The 15,473-nt window shown below is 52.8% G+C and overlaps 1 protein-coding gene and 1 long non-coding RNA gene across 2 annotated transcripts in view; one reads left to right on the forward strand and one right to left on the reverse strand.

Annotated features, from left to right (window-relative positions):
• SLC38A10 (solute carrier family 38 member 10) overlaps positions 1-11,243 on the forward strand; it is a 38,427-nt gene extending 27,184 nt beyond the window's left edge. The window contains exons 12-16 of the mRNA XM_067308131.1: positions 4,873-5,043; positions 5,345-5,824; positions 6,400-6,522; positions 9,467-9,646; positions 9,986-11,243. Of these exons, the coding sequence (XP_067164232.1) occupies positions 4,873-5,043; positions 5,345-5,824; positions 6,400-6,522; positions 9,467-9,646; positions 9,986-11,157 (2,126 nt within the window). The 3' untranslated portion in view covers positions 11,158-11,243. The remainder of the gene's footprint in view (positions 1-4,872; positions 5,044-5,344; positions 5,825-6,399; positions 6,523-9,466; positions 9,647-9,985) is intronic.
• Positions 11,244-14,510: 3,267 nt separating this feature from the next.
• On the reverse strand, positions 14,511-15,445 carry LOC136993676 (uncharacterized). The gene is made up of 2 exons (XR_010886077.1): positions 15,360-15,445; positions 14,511-14,744 (listed from the first exon to the last, which is right to left on the reverse strand). It is a non-coding gene; the product is annotated as an uncharacterized lncRNA (long non-coding RNA).
• Positions 15,446-15,473: the final 28 nt, after the last annotated feature.

Here is a 15,473-nt window from a genome sequence, read left to right on the forward strand (position 1 = left end):
TGTGAACACGTATTGACCAGCGAACTCTGAATAGTGTTTTTACTAACGACACCCAAGTGCCCATTACAGCCCCTGCCTGTATTGCTTGAGGTTTACTGTCAGCAGCTCTTCGGGAAAGGTATAAAACCCCTTTCAGAAGCGTTCGGCTGTTCCATACAGTGTGTGTGCGTATGTTAAAAGGTTGCTAAGCTGCCTGTGAAAGCTCATGAAGGCAATTATCCATTTGAAAAAAAAAAAAAAAAGCTAATTAGGCAATTTCTCTCTGTATTTGAAAGCACCCTAGAGGGTCTCATGGGGCGGATTAAGATTTTGTAATATTTTTCAGCTCCTTACTTGATCATTGCTGCTTCATTTTCTTTCTCTCGCGTTGTGCAATATCTCGTAACAAAGACCTGATTCACGCTCGTTGTGCAAGAGCGCCCTTTCGCCGGCCGGCCGGCGCTCCCGGGGCCGGAGTGCTGCCCGGGGCAGCCGGGGGACCGTGCGCCCCTTCCCTCGCCCCCTTGCATCCCTCGTCTAGCTTCTTACGGACGAGGGCGAAGCTTGGATCCGCGTTGGCGTCGGCGTTGGCCCGGCGGTGGGCGTGCGGGGCCGGGCAGGCGCCGTGCCGTGGCTTTTCGCGCCTGCGGCAGCACGCGTGCATCTGCCCCAAAGAAACCTGCTCGGATCCAGCTCGCGTCCCCGCCAGCCGAGACGGCTCCGTTATTAGCCAGAGCAGCCCCGAACATGTGTGAAACGTGGATTATACGCGGTTCCTAATAGCTGTAGGAACAGCTTGACTCTGCTACAGCTCTCCCTGGTGCTTTGTGAGAGAGAGCTTTTAATAGTGCCTGTGACACAGAAAAGGAACTATCAGCCTCTTGTAATTTGGGTTCGTTTTTACTGCTGGTGCGTCAGGAGACAACTGTGAACTAATTTCAGTGATGCCATTCGATAACCTTGTGAAATCTGTAACCGTTTCAGCCGCTGGGGGTGGGGAGGGGGGGGCTCGTCGCGGCGCCGCGCGGGCAGGGCCGGAAGGCTTGCTCCCCGTCCTTGGAGATGGGCAGAGCGGGGCCGCGGGAAGGCTCCTGCGCCGGAGCTGTGCACGGCCCGTGGTGCAGAGCCGCCTTGGCTTTGGGCGCCGAGGGGCTTTAGGTGCCCGGTGTGTCCGAGGGCAGCGGTTTTCCCGATCCCTATCTCCATCTTTCCTTTGGCTTCCGTAACGGGACGCTCCTTTTGTGGATCTTACGAAGTGGGGTTGCTTCCTTGCGCTGCGCTGGAGCGATGTGAGCAAGTCTGGGCACTGGAACCGCACTGGAACAAATCGATCCCGACGGCCCTTGTTGGCCCTTGGCGGATGCTGCGGCGCTGGCGGGCAGAGGTCCTGCCCCGAGGCCGGCGGCCAGCGTCGCTCGGCCGCCAAGGAGGCGCTCGGGTCGCCGGGCAGGCTGCAGGGAGGGCTGCGTCTCCCCGAGCTCCTTGTCTTTCGCTGTGCGCCACGCACGGATCGTAGAATTGTCTTTCATTTTCCAGATTAGGGTCGAAGTTAAATGTCTAGCAGCCTTCCCTTGCTGCCTCTGCCAGGGCTCTGCGTGCCCGCAGCGGCAGACGGATGTGCCTGGGGGAGCGCTCTGGCCCCGTGGGGGCCCCGGGGTGGCCCTCGTCCCAAGCAGGGTGGTGCGGGACGGTTTGTGGACGCGGGGACCGCAGGGAGTTGAGGTTGGGCACTGGAGGGGGTCGCACCCTCCAGAGGAGAGCGGTGCTGAGAAGGAGCAGAAGTGACGCAGGGTCTGGGCAGGGGAAGGACAGAAACCGTGTTCTCTGTGAGCAGGCAGAGCGCTCCCCGTGCCCCGTCCTTGCGTGCGGCTCCCTGGACGCCGCTGCTCCCTTTGCCCGTCCCCGTCATCTCGGGAGAAGCACGGTGGGGCCAGCCTCGCTATTGCTTCCGAAAGAGCAGGATGCGTAGACACGGTTTTCGGCTACGGTCACTACTGCGGTGGACAAGAGCGACATGAAAACCATGTGAGGAGGGATTTAATGTCTTTCTGGGACCATTGCTACTATCCGAACCAGGAGCAGGGGGGAAGGGAAGCTTTTAGGTTGCTAATCATGAAATTTTATTGCAGCCTGGAGAGGCTGTTGGCAAACCACAACACATACGCGCGCACATGCACACACACAAATCAGTTGCAGCAAGCCGTGGCTTTCCCCCGCCAGCTCCCTTTGCTTCCCTGCGTGTAAATGTGAGCAGAGCCGCTAAAGAGGATCGTAAGCTGGGGCGGTTCGGAAGGACCTGCTAGCAGCGAGGGTCTGGACTTCCTCATAAGGCAAAGAAAGCCCTCCTTGGTGCCTAACACTGAGATTTTGTTGTTGTAAGCCAAGAAGCTTTTATAGCCTCTCAGCCTTTGCCTGTAAAGTCCAACGCCACTCATAAAACATTAAGAGGCACAGCATTACTGTAACGCTCTCCAAAGGGACCTGAAGGGCGACTAGACAGTTAGTGATTATTACACATCCTGAGCAAAATTGTTCTCTGCAAACCACATATAGCCCCTTATAGATTTCCATGCAGTGTGAGAGGCCGTTAATTCACGCCCTGATGATGAACTTAATTTTGTTTCCTGCTGAGCAAATGACGGCTTAGAGGCAACTTTGTCTTATTATGGTGTGGAGAGTTTTATTTTTGTTTTTGTTTTGTTTTTGTTTTTGTCTTTTCTTGCATTGTTTTCAAAATGCAGAACATACAAGCCGTCTCTTGATTTATGACTGATGCTGCTTACAGCAACAGAGAGGTTGTGGAGTCTCCGTCCTTGGAGATATTGAAAAGCTATCTGGACACAATCCTGTGCAGCGTGCTCTAGGTGACCCTGCTTGAGCAGGGGGCTTGGGCTCCTAGATGATCTCCAGAGGTCCCTTCCAACCTCAACCATTCTGTGATTCCGCGAACAGGGCCTCCCCCCGTGACTTAATTGTATCCCGGACACGCTGGTGGTTTCACCTGCTGCAGTGTGTTGGACAGCCCTGTGCATGTTTGACTAGGTCATCTGGCTAGACTGCAGCTGTGAAAGGCAGAGGTATTTCTGTTTCTTTCTTCTGTTCTCCCATTTGCATGGAAAGATTTCTCCCTGTTCTTTTGCTCTTGAACATCGTCTTGCTTTATGGCTACCTCTGATCGTAATTTCTTTCTGGACCTGAAGTCAGCTGTGACTGTATTGCAGCGCTCTAGATCCCCTTGTTTCAGGTGAGATGTTTCAGACGAGATGCAGCCTTCTCTGAGTGCAACAGTCTTCCTGGTTCATGAAGCGATTAATGAAAACTTTCCTCCAATAGAGTAAATAGATTGTTGCTATGAAGCCAAAATTTAGCTGGGAACATCCGTACAAGAAAACGCAGAGCACCTCCCCTCCCCTCCCCAGGGCTCAGTGTCCTGCTTCCCAGGGCCTCCATCCAGGAGTGGGCACTGGTTCTTGCATTCAGTTTTTTCCTGAAAGGAGGAGTGTCCCGCCTTGACTTGCTGAACTCTGTGACGTCCCTCAATGGAGAGAGACCCTTGGGCACTAGACGAGAATTTCTCAGAAAATCCAAGTCCTTTTCCCCTCCTGTCATCAATATTGAACCAAAGAAACTTTGAAAACCAGCCAGCCCGAGTGCGTGTCCCTTCGCAACTGGGTGCAGTGCTCTGGGCCAGAGATTCCAGGTTCCTGGACAAGTGCTGGGTAGTTCTGGCACGGCTCCCTCTGGGCCAGGATTTTGTTCTCTTTTTTTTCCCAACTTGGGTAAGGCCCACGCAGCTGAAGTTGTGGCAATCTCTTCTTTCCCATGAGTTCATCTTGTAATAAATCGCACCAGCCCTGCAGAGGGGGAGGAGAAAATTGAAAGATGTTTATAGAATTAATTCCCCAAAGGAAATCACATGGGGGAGGACAAATGGGGGGAAGAGTTGGGAATTTTTTTTGTTAGAGAAGATACATTTTTTTCAGTTCGCTGGATGGAAAACAATCTGCAGTACAACTTCAGTGCTGGGAAACGATTAGATTTCCTTTACTGCTTTTCTGCTGAGGAAGAGTTTACTACATGTGCGCCCTGTATAGGTCTTCCTTCAGCTGCTCTCTCGGTCTCTAAGGTCAGAAGAGCCTGTTGTCTGATCTCCTGTAACATGCCATGAATTCCTCATGGTTACTCCTGTGCTGAGCCCAATAACTTGTTTGACCGAGATGTGTCTTCCAGAAACACCCTATTTCTTAAGTAAGAGATCAAGAGAATCTCCCACATCGCTTGGGAGTTTGTCCCAATGGTCGTTTAATTGCTCTCCCGAAAACTCGATGCCTTCTCCGGGGTCACGCAGCTCTCCTCCCTCCCTCCCTCCCTTGCTCGTTTCATCATTCAAAAGCAAATGCTCTTGCACAAAAAGGGGAGAAGGAGGGAAAAAAAAAAAAAAAGGCCTCGAACCAGTCCCCCCTAGCGCAGGTGGGAGCAGGGAGGAGAGCGGGGTGCTCTGGGTGGCCCTGGCGGCTGCTGCTGGGCCCCGGCCCCAGCCTTGCTTGTGCTCCTTGCTTCGGTGTCAGTGAGCAGGGGAGCCCGGGTCGCTGCTACCATCTGGTGGCCCGGGCTTGCAGCGGCACACGGCTCCCTCCCGACGCCCGGCTACCTAAACGGCGTTGGCTTGTGTGCTAAGTAGCTTCGTAATAAGTGACTGTTAGGAAAACAAACAGACCAACCCCAGAACAACAAGTCTCAACCTCTAAATACTAGCACTGGAAGAAAAATAGCTGCTAGGCTTGTGTTGGAGAAACAGGGTTGTGGCAGGCAGAGAAATTGCCTTGATCCTGTTGGTGGATTGACCGTGCAGCCGTGCGCGACTTCATTCAATTAACTGTCCTGCGTTTACAGACCAGAACCCGGTGGTAGAGGAGGCAGAGGATGACCGTGATAAACCAAAGCTGCTGGATGAGAAGGAAGAGATGGAGCAGCCACAGATCAAGGTGCCCATGGAGGTACCCAAGAGAGATGAAGAAGCAGAAAAGCTACAGGAACAAGTACAGCTTGACCGGCCTGATCAAGGTAAAAAGGAATCTGGGGAAAGGATGTCAGCTTTGGAGTTGGGAGACATATGTTAGAGCAGTCTGTAGCATTATTTCAAGTAAAGATCCCGATCTCTGCTTTTTACCTTGTAGACTGAAGATGATTTATTGTTCGCTGCTCTTGAGGCTTGTTAGGAATGCAGCCTCTTGATGAGGAAGCAAGTGCAGGTAGCTGAGAAAGGGCAGTAGGTAGCTGGGTGCCACGTATGCTGTGAACCTGCTGGACGCTATTTTCCCACATCAATAACAAGCCCCCTAACGCTGTCTGACATCCGTCCTAGGGATTGCCCTGCCTGTGGGAGAAGCGCATCGCCATGAGCCGCCTGTCCCGCATGACGAAGTGATTGTGGACATGGGGCGGGAGCGGGAGGAATCTGATGAGAACAAGCTTGCACTTGGAGAAGCCAATGATAATCTGCTCAAGCCAGCAGTGGAAGAGCCAGCCGAGCTGAATCCCAAGAAAGAGGCGCTTGGCCTGAAACAAGGGATGGAAGCAATTGCTGAGAACCAACTGCGGGGAGGGACTGACAAGCCTGTTAAGAATCTGAAGAACGTCCTGGAGGTGGACGTGCAGCAGGATGGCAGGCCGCCATACAAAGATCTGGAGCCAGACAAACGAGTGTTGGAAGCCAAAGCACAAGCTGCCATGCTGGACGGTGAGAAGAAAGCTGAGGCTGCAGGTGACAAGGAGAAACCAAACCTCCAGCTACCCAGGAAAGCAGAGGAGGCTGCAAAGTCCGTAGAGAAGGAAGTTGACCCTGGTAAGCTCCCCCCGCTGTGGCTGATCTGTACAAATTCTCCTCTTGTCCTGTAATCTCTCCCTGGCGACTGGGCAATTTGGTTATTTCCACCTACGTCCCAGTGATTCCTTTTAATTTCACAAGATTAGCATGAGAGTATGCACAGCCCCTTCAGCAGCTGCCGGGGAAAAGGAGGAATCTGGTGGCTTTGACAGCTACTATAATATCTGTCAAACAGTTGTTTGCTAGCCTACTAAATGTCAGGTGCCATGCTGTTCCTGTGCGTCTCCGAACTCACCGGGGACACAGAGCTGGGAGATCTTGACAGGTAACACATTGCTAAGTGCCCATCTAAAAGCTAGTTAGAACAGTTCTTGCATTTTAATTGGCTAAGGTAGTTAGCACTGGCTCACTGCCATGAGTCTATAAGATTGTTAAATATTTTTTTTATTACTTCCCTTGCAGTCATCAGGTTGAATATAAACTGCACTGGCTTAGACAGGGAGGGACAACACGATGTGGAGTCATTTTAGAGAACATCTGCTGCTGGAGCGTCCTTATCAACTGCAAAGGTCTGTTGGTCTGTTTGTCCACAGGTGAAAAGCAAGAGCTGCCCCCCCCAGACAGAGCAGACCCAGCTCAGGCCCAACAGCTGGAGCAAAGAGAGATCAGAAACACTGAGGAAAAGCAACAGGAGAATGCAGAGAACAAGCTGGAGGGTGAGTGCAGGGCCCTGGGGTGTGCAGGGAGGGGAGGGCGCCGAGCTCCCTCGAGGAGCCCGAGGTATCAGTGCAGGGTTTTCCTCCACAGGAGGAATGTGCCAGCCAGCCTGTTCTTTTGGCTCTTGTGAGCACATAGCTTTAGGCCATAGTCACCTCGGCGACGGCAGCAATTAGTGCCTGTCTCCAGCGGGGCTAACGCCTCCTAGCCCTCCGGCAGAGGCTGGCATGTTCCAAAGTGAAGTCCCTGGCAAGGCCTGCTTGAGGATGTGAGTCACGCTGGAATCTAGGCCTGTCTTCTCCCCAACTCCCGAGTGCAGGCAGTGCTGAGTCAATAAGGGCACAACTGGAGTGAAACTGTCTGGCTTGTGCAAAATGGGGACCCAGCGGCATGGTGCTTCTCTGTGGGCATCATCCAATAGCCCTGGGGCCTTTGGCATGGGGGAGAAGCAGGCTGCAGGGCATGGGGAAACCTGGGGTATATAGCTGTGCAGAGGAGTGGCCTTGAAGCCCCATCTGCACCTTTCCCCTTCTCCGAGGCGTTTCCACCGGGGTGCTGTTACTTTGTGGTTGGCCCTTCCGCAGGCTGAGCACGTTGCCTTCAACCTCTGCCTTGCTAGGATGTGAGGGGCTGGACCCGGAGCTTGAGGATTCATGGCCTGCACGCAGCGTGGGTCCCTTGGCTGTTCACATTCGTGTGATCCCTTGGTATTCTGGTCCAGACGTGATGGGCATTTGCTCCTGAGACTGATTGCAACTGACAGCCTCTGCACACAGGGACCATATCGTCCTCCTCTTTGGTGGTTACATCTTGGTTTCCTAATTGGTTTCTTTTCCTTTTGCATTTCAATGGGACTGAAAAAACAAGTGTAAAAAGCTAAGAGCAGGTATGGACCGTGAGGGCTTGTCATATTTCAAGGAGGATTCGGGGATCTGAGTTTGTGTGGGGTTTTCCACCTGAATGTGTGTGTTGGACTTGCCAGGGAAGCTCTCCTAGGAGGATGTCACCTAAAGGTACTTTGGGCTTGTTCTGTTCCTCTGCTCAGGCCTGAGCTTTGTACCTAAAATGAAAAGGCTTCACGGGAGCAAGACAAGACAGCAGGCCCTGTAACGCCATGCATGCCTTTTGCAAACAGTTGCCTCTCTGGGACTGTTGTTGCTGTGCTCCGGTTTTAGCTGCCCTTGGCTGTATGAGCTCAAGTACTTTCATTTTATAATTAAGATGCTTCTTACGAAGAGTGTCTGTTAGAATCTAGTCAAAGCATTGACTGAGGCCTGCTTTCCCCAAGATCAAAGGAAGAGCTGGGACTTAGCGTAGCCTTTTGTTTGTGTGGAAGAGGTGTGTTACACAAATATAGGAGTTACATGTGTTTGTAAAGCTCTCGATGAGAAATGCTTTGATTTGGCATTAAACCTTTGGTTACTGCGTGTTAAACCCAAACATTCCCATGCTGAGCTGGGACCTGGCAGACTCAGAAAATGAGATAGTAGAAATGACTTCTGTTTTCATTGCTTATTCTGAGCAAAGTGCAAAAAATAAACAGATCTTGAGAAGTCAATTGCTCTCTTGAAATGACTGAATTCCCCCTCATAACCTAGCTTTCTGTAAATGGAAGTGAAAGGGGAATTCCAGAGGCCCTTGGTTAATAGCATTCTACTGTGAACTGAAAATATTTCCCTTTAATCACCTTGTGGGTTATTAGCAGGACAGGGGGAGGCAGTGCATACTTGAAAAGGATTAACCTGGACAGCATCCCTTTTTAATTTAGATGGCATTTTACAGGCTATTAATTTTGACATTATTTCCTTTGGGGCATAATATTCTAGAAACACCTTGAGTTTTGGAGAAAAGCTGCTTGTTGGTGTGGGAGGCAAGTGACACACAAGTTCATACTCTCCGGGTGTGATACGCCAGGGTGTCTGTCCAAGAGGAGAAAATGCAGGAACGTTTCCGTGCAGACCTGGGACTCATGTTTTGTCCATGATGTGTAGCTTCCAGCAGCAAGTGAATCAACTTGAGTCACTTCTGCTTGGCCTTAAATGCACTCATCGCTTCTGTGTGACTTGCTCTAGAGAGTCTTCATGGCTGCATAGAGCCGATGGACAAGGATTTCCTTGTGTTTTATTGACGTGTGGAGTTTTGTTTTATTGCAGCGGTGTCTCAGGTCAGCGGGAGGTGACCTGAGACCCAGTGTAGCTGGGATGAAGTCCTTATAGTGCATTAAAAGAGGTGATCTGTGTTTGAGAAGGCTGGCTGATGTCAAGAGCCAAGCTGCAACAGGGCTGGAGCTTCCTGAAGCACCAAGGCAGCTCTAAAACCAACTCACCTCCCTTGGGAAGCTGAAGCCCTTGCTCTCTTGACTGACTTCTGCCAGTTCTGTCCTCCTCTTGGTCCTGTGCCAACCAGACTTCTGTCCTTCTATGCACAGGGACCCCCAGCAAACCTGCCTGCTCTGTGGCCCTTCTTCCTGGCTCTTCTCACTGAGCAGTTAATGATGAGAGCTTAGCTTTGACCCCTCCACCTATAACTTTTTCAGAGAGCAGTGTCCTGAGTTAGCACCTGCGTTAGTGAGCAGCTATTCTGGGCTTTTGGCTATCATTCCTAGTGAAGGCACTCCGCAGCGCTGCCGCTGTGATTGCCATCAGTGCAAGAAGCAGAGCTGTACCACGTGCTCCCCTCCCTGCTGCCGATCTGGCACTGGTTGCAGACTCGGACTCTCTTGCCGAGGAAAGCCACTGCAGTAGCTCCAGTGCTGAGATTATTAGTGAGGTTTTTAGGTCATGGATTTGAAAAGGGAATTTCCTCTTGTCCAAAGGGAGGACATGCGATGAAACAAACCCTGCAAGAGTGATGCCAGAGTCCTTGTGTGTCCTGGCTGCTCTGCAGCTTTCAGTGGGTCTCATTTTCTTCCATCTGCTTATTTATTTATTTATATTCTTTTAGAAGCAGGGCAGGCAAAACTGCTTGATCATGCCGTGCTGCTGCAGGTGATCAAAGAACAGCAGGTACAGCAAAAGCAGCTACTTGATCAGCAAGCAAAACTGCTGGCTGTGATTGAAGAGCAGCACAAGGAGATCCACCAGCAAAGGCAGGAGGAGGGAGGAGAGGAGAAGCCAAAACAAGGTAAGGATATTGCCAAGGAGCATGTCTGCTTCTGAGTTGGTCACTGCTCAAAATAGCTTTAAAAGCAGGCTGGGTCCCTCTGGCACATGGCAGGATCCACTCTGCAGAAGCCGTTTCTGATCGTGTCTGGGTGACCCTGACCTCTGAGGTGGGGATCCCCCGCACGTGTTCCAGTGCGTAGGGATAATGCTCTTCCTCACAGCTCACCTCGTTCTCCCATGCGGTCCTTGAGGCTGCTGGTCTCTTCTCTCCCCTGTTGTGCAGGATGTGGTGGTGGGAGAAGGGAATCTGTCACTCATCATGAGAAAAAGACTTTACATTTTAACTTTTCTTCTGCAGCGGAAATGCAACAGGAGCCTGCTGTGCCGCTCTCCAAGAGTAAGGAGGAAGACAGCCCGGGAGCTAAACAAGAAGCTGCCGCAAAGCTGGTTGGTAAAGAGTTGCTGGAGCACCCTCCGCAGGAGCTGGGCAGGCAGCCTGCCGACTCAGCAGAGCAGCGCAAAGGAACTGCAGGAAAGCTGGAAGAGGCTGGGCACAGGCGTGAGATTCCTGGGGTGCCTCCCAAGGATCTGAAGGTGCCACAAGAGAAGATAGACAGAGCCGTTAAAAAAGCTGCAGGGAATGGGGATCCCCTTCCTGGCAATGCCCAACACGTTCCAGCAGCCAGAAACCACCTAGAAAAGAAGCCCTTGGCAGAGAATTTAGGAGGTCATGAAGCCAAAGCTGGAAGAGACATCCATGAGAAGAATTCCCTGAAAGCTGTGGAAGTAGCTACAGCTCACATCCAAAGAGAACAGTTAGGGGCTGCCAAAGTTCAGGGAGTAGTAGGAAAGAGTCTGGAAAGAGACTCGGGAACAGACCTTAAAGCCAAAGCACTGAGTCAGGTGGAGCCCAAAGACCTGGCACTTGCGCTGGACTCCTCAAGTAAACTGAACGTGGCAGGGAGTGAGCAGCGCGTACGGGAGCGTCAGAGAGCTGCAGATGCTGAGAGGGGTGAGGGTGCTAATGGCAAACTGCAGCAGACCTTGCAGAGGGACCTGGCTAGCAAAGTGGAGGTGAAGAAAGAAGCTCTTCGGGAGAACATGGTGGACATGGTCCAGGATCCTCAGGGAAGTCTCCTGAACAAGCAGAAGCATGCAGATGTGAGCCTCTCAAACGAGGCTGAGAAGAAGCCAGATGCTGAGGACACTGCTGCCCAAAAGCCTGAGAAAGGAGCGGCTGCCCATGGGGACCAGAAGCTGGACCACGATGTCAAACCGAATCGGGACCTAAAACTGCAGGCAGACCTGGACCTCCGCCGGAGGAGACGGGACCTGCTTCCTCACGAGGAGGAGGAGGAGGCTGCACAGGGGGCGGGGGTCTTCATTGGCCTGAATCCCCTGCCAGATGTGAAAGTAAACGATCTCCGGAGTGCTCTAGAGACACGGTTAAACCAAGTTGCGGAGGGAGCTCAGCAGGTGGTCCACAGCCGGCAGATCAAACAGATGACGCAGGCAGACGGGAGCATGTGAGTGGGGTGGTCACGCTCGGTGGGTGGCTGAGGGCGTTGGCCACCAGCACGACACTGATGGGCTCGGTAGGGAAGGTTCAAGTTAACCAGCTGCTTTTTTGGCCAGTGTTGCTCAGACAACGGTCAGTCTAAACCAGCAGCACTTTGTTGGATGCAGTGCTTGATCCATGGGGTCTTCTCGGACCTGTGAATACTGTCCAGGGGACTGTGGGCTTCTCCAGTCTCTGCAATGGTAACACCTCCCTGTGTGTGCCTAGAGGCGGCCGAGGAGATGGCAACCGTGAAAGAAAATCTCTCGCTGTCCTCTGGCTTTCAGAGGTTGCCATCTAATTTGGTTCCCTGCCAGGCCAGCTTTCAAGTCCCTTTTCAACTTTTTGTTTGTATCAAATTGCCTTCTCCATCTGGCTCTCATTTCCCCTTTCAGAACTGAGGCAGTTCTCCATGCAGTTCACCCACCTGCTCGGAAAGGCTTCTCCGGCGAATATGTTGGGTTCCTTAGCCCAGCCTGTTTTGGGCTTTGGAGCAGAGGTCTGGGACTGCAGGCAGAGGGGAACCAGGGAGAGATGCACATCTCCTCTTGAAAAGTTTTATTCTGCTTTGGAGGTGCATCAATTCAGAATGGGTTTAGGACTGACTGAGCCAATTGCTTTGGTATTTCTTTTGAAATGGGAGCTGTTAGTCTTGCATGTTTAGGGGATAGTTGTGGTTTAGGAAGCTAGTTTAGTAGAAATGTTGCCTTAAACAGGCACAACTGCTGCTGTTGTGCTGCCTCTACTCCCAGGGATTTAATTGGTTGGCCACACACTAGCAATAACAGAGCTTTGCTCTCTCCACCCTCTCCGGATGCTCACACTCTCATCTGTGCTTTTAAGCTTGACTTCTCCTGTCCAAAGTGCATTATGAAGCTCAACTCGGGGGCTGCAGACTGCCCCCAAACCAGCTTGACTTTCTGCAAGAAGTGACTAATATTTGGGAGCAAAAAAACGTGGCTTAAAAGGGTGTTCTTGGGGGCTTGGCTCAAGCATACCTACCTCTTCTCTCTGTAACTTGATGGAGCGTGTTTGTTTTGTGTGTTCTTCACAGCCCATTTGACAATGTGTTTTACATCCATAGATGTCAGTACTCCGCCCCGGTAATGTGTTTTATGAGCAAGAAAGGGAAAAAGTCCTGGTTTGTTTCAGGCTCCCACGACAGTGATTCATCCCTCCTTTTTTCCTTTTTTTTTTTTTTAATCCTGACTTGCGAATGTAAGAAATAAAATCCCAAAGCTCTCACTAGAATGGCTGAAATTTCCCAGCCTGGAGTCTACAGACCTCATCACTGTGGTGGTTTTTATATCTGTATCTCAAAGTGTCTTTGGTAAACTAGCCTCTCTGCGTTCGTATCTGACGGGATTTCTCAGACCAGGGCTGGGTCGTTATCAAACGTGGAACTGTCACACTGGTTCTGGTAAACACCCCGGGGAAGGCTCTGCCTTCGGTCTTGGGTACTTTGCTCCTGTTTGCCTGCTCCAGCAGTCGGAGATCGCGATGTGTCTGGAACGTGTGCCTGTTGTTTGAAGGATGTCATCTTAATCTCCAATTAAAGTGACACGGAGCCACAGGGCGACAGCCACGGATTCAGCCGAACTGCTTCATGAGGACCATCTGCGTTATTTCCACGTGTGTCTCAGATGTGACTGGCATAGCCTTAACCCTCAGGACTTCCTCCATAGTACAAGTGAGCTTCTCCATTACGCTGTCTCAAAGCACAAACAACATGGTTGGGAATCCTTGGAACTGCATGTGGCAGGAGGACCGTTCTGTAGTGTCCTGTGCCAGCGTCTGTCGGGTGCAGGTAAGGCAACAGACTGCTGATCGCATTTCTTAACGTAAGTCTGCGCTGGGGAGACTGGTTGGTGCTTTGTCCCCTGCTGCACTAATGAGCCTTTATAAAGTGAAAGGGAGCTGGAGGAGGAGCTGGATCCCCCCTGCTTCCCGCACTTTGCTGGGTACCAGGGTCTGTCCTGGGCTCTCCCATACGTCCTGTGTCTGCATGGCAGGGTGAGGACAGGCTCCTTGCCCTGGGCATTGGGACGTGCAGTTGGTTGGCATTGAGTCACCTGCATGAACATGAAGGACCAAAGATGCTCCTGATGTTCCTCAGCAAATGGAAACAGAAAATGGCCGTGGATTCTGGGCATCGCCAACCTCAGCTGGAAGGAGGCAGGGAGCTGCATTACCTCTCTGTGCCAGGAGCTGTTTGTACTGGGTGTGGAGTGCTTGGCGGGAGAGACTGGAGGGGAGGCTGAGCTGTGTAGGTCAATAAAATAAGCTGAAGCATTTTTATTTGAATTCGTCTTTGTTTGAAAAAAGAAATCTGTAAGCTCTGCTTAGCCACGGGGCTGTGGCTCCCGTGGCAGGGAGAGGAGTCTGCTGTGCTCTGTACCTGCAGGGAGTTACTTTGCCTAAGGAAAAAAAGGCTTTGTGCTTTCTGCTTTCTTTGAACCTCTCTCTGCTCCACCCTTCCCTGCTGCTGTGGAAGAGGTGGTAAAAATGTGATCCTCCTCCCTCCCCTCACAAACACAGGACCTGTCTTTGGGAGGAAAATCTGTCTAATTCAATGTTCATGGGATCAAGCAACTGCACTAATAGCTGCTATTAGAGCTTGAGTATTCAAAAACTGGCTGCAGGGTCTGCTGGGTTCCTTCCCTAAGTGTGCTGCACCTTGGACCCCCAGCTGTTATCTTAACCCAGTACTACATACTTGCAGGTCTCGCAGCCCTAAATGCTGGTTTCTGTCTTGCAAAATGGTGACCAGCTCTAACAGAGCCTGCACAGAGTTTGGGACCTTGAACTGTGCTTTCTGTTTTTTTGTTACAGGAAACTTTGCTCTTTAGCAAAGCTGGAGCTCATATGCAGCTGGGAAACAGTCCTGAATCTGAGACTCCAGACTGGGGGAAGGAGGATTAGAAAGGAGAAGGAAAGGTCTCTGTGAAGCGTAGATTTAAAGGGAAGGGAGTTCTCCTTTGGCTTAGTGTAAGTGTCCGTAAGCCTGCTCTTTCCAGGCTGGGGATTGGACAGGATTTTGATCTCTGCTCTGCAAGCCAAGGCTGTCTCTTCAGGGACTCTTCCACATTTCCTCTAAGCCTGGCAGTTCTTCTGGCTGCTCAGGGGAAGGGGAGGTGGAATCCAGCAGCCCCAGGGCAGGCAGATGCCAGAGACTTGTTCTAACAATAGAGTAGTTTGAGCATTGGCTCTATGTACCGCAGTGAACGAGAGGGGAATAGCTACTGGCTGGACAGTAGCTTGGTTTTCAACAAGCTGCTGAGGGCTCTCTTTCACTGTTTACTTTGTAACTTAAGGACAAACTGACTCTGATTTTGCAGTTTTATTTTAAAAATATTTTTCCAAATGTCTATTTACACGCACTGTTTGAGAAACGGGTGTACACAGGAAAAGTGTTACGTGAAATACCACCCAGTGCTTCCCTTTCCTTCGTCTGCTTTGCCTGCTGGGCGCTGGAGCTGCCCGGCCGCAGCAGCTCAGACACCCGCATGGCCGTACAGCCGTGCTCCGGGCCGCTGCGTCACTTCACTGCCGTCTTTGCCTGCAAAGAGAAGTGACAGCGATGGGACTGGGGGGGGGAAGCACCGCCGGCCCCACCGCCCCCCCCGTCCCTCCTCGCTGCAGCTCCGGGCCACTGCGGTGGCTCCCGGCCTGGGAGGGAAAAGGGGGCTGCTGCGAGCCCAGGCTCTCCTGCCCTCGGGGCCGTCTCGTCCGGGGGCCGCGGCGTGGGGGGCAGCGGGGCTGGGGCCTGGTACCTACCGCCCGGGCGAAGCAGTCCTTGAGCGCCCGGAACTCCTCGGCGCAGGCGTCCCGCCGCAGCTCCGCGCTGCCCGCCGAGGCCGCGGCCACGCACCGGCCGTAGGCGGCTGCCTGCGGGGAAGGAGCACGGAACCGGGCAGGCACCGGGACGGACCGGGGACCCCGGGGCGGGGGGGAACGAGAGCGGGACGGACCGGGGCCGCCGGGGCGGGGGGGAACGAGAGCGGGACGGACCGAGAAGAACCGGGACCGCGCGGGGCGGGGAGCTATAACGGGACGGACCGGGGATGGGGGGGACGGTGACAGCGGGACGGACCGGGACCGCCTGGGGGTGAAGGGCGGGGGGACCGGCAGTGGGACGGACCGGGGCGGGGGGGGCGGTGCCCCGCGGCCCTACCTGCTCCCCGCAGCCCGCGAGCAGCTCGGGGAAGCGCCGCAGCCGCGCCCGCGCCCGCAGCCACACGCCCTGGCCCGACATCGCCGCCGCAGCCTCACGCCCCGGGCGCCGCCA

This window comes from Apteryx mantelli, chromosome 19, assembly GCF_036417845.1.
Source record: "Apteryx mantelli isolate bAptMan1 chromosome 19, bAptMan1.hap1, whole genome shotgun sequence".
NCBI classification, from domain to species: Eukaryota; Metazoa; Chordata; class Aves; order Apterygiformes; family Apterygidae; genus Apteryx; species Apteryx mantelli.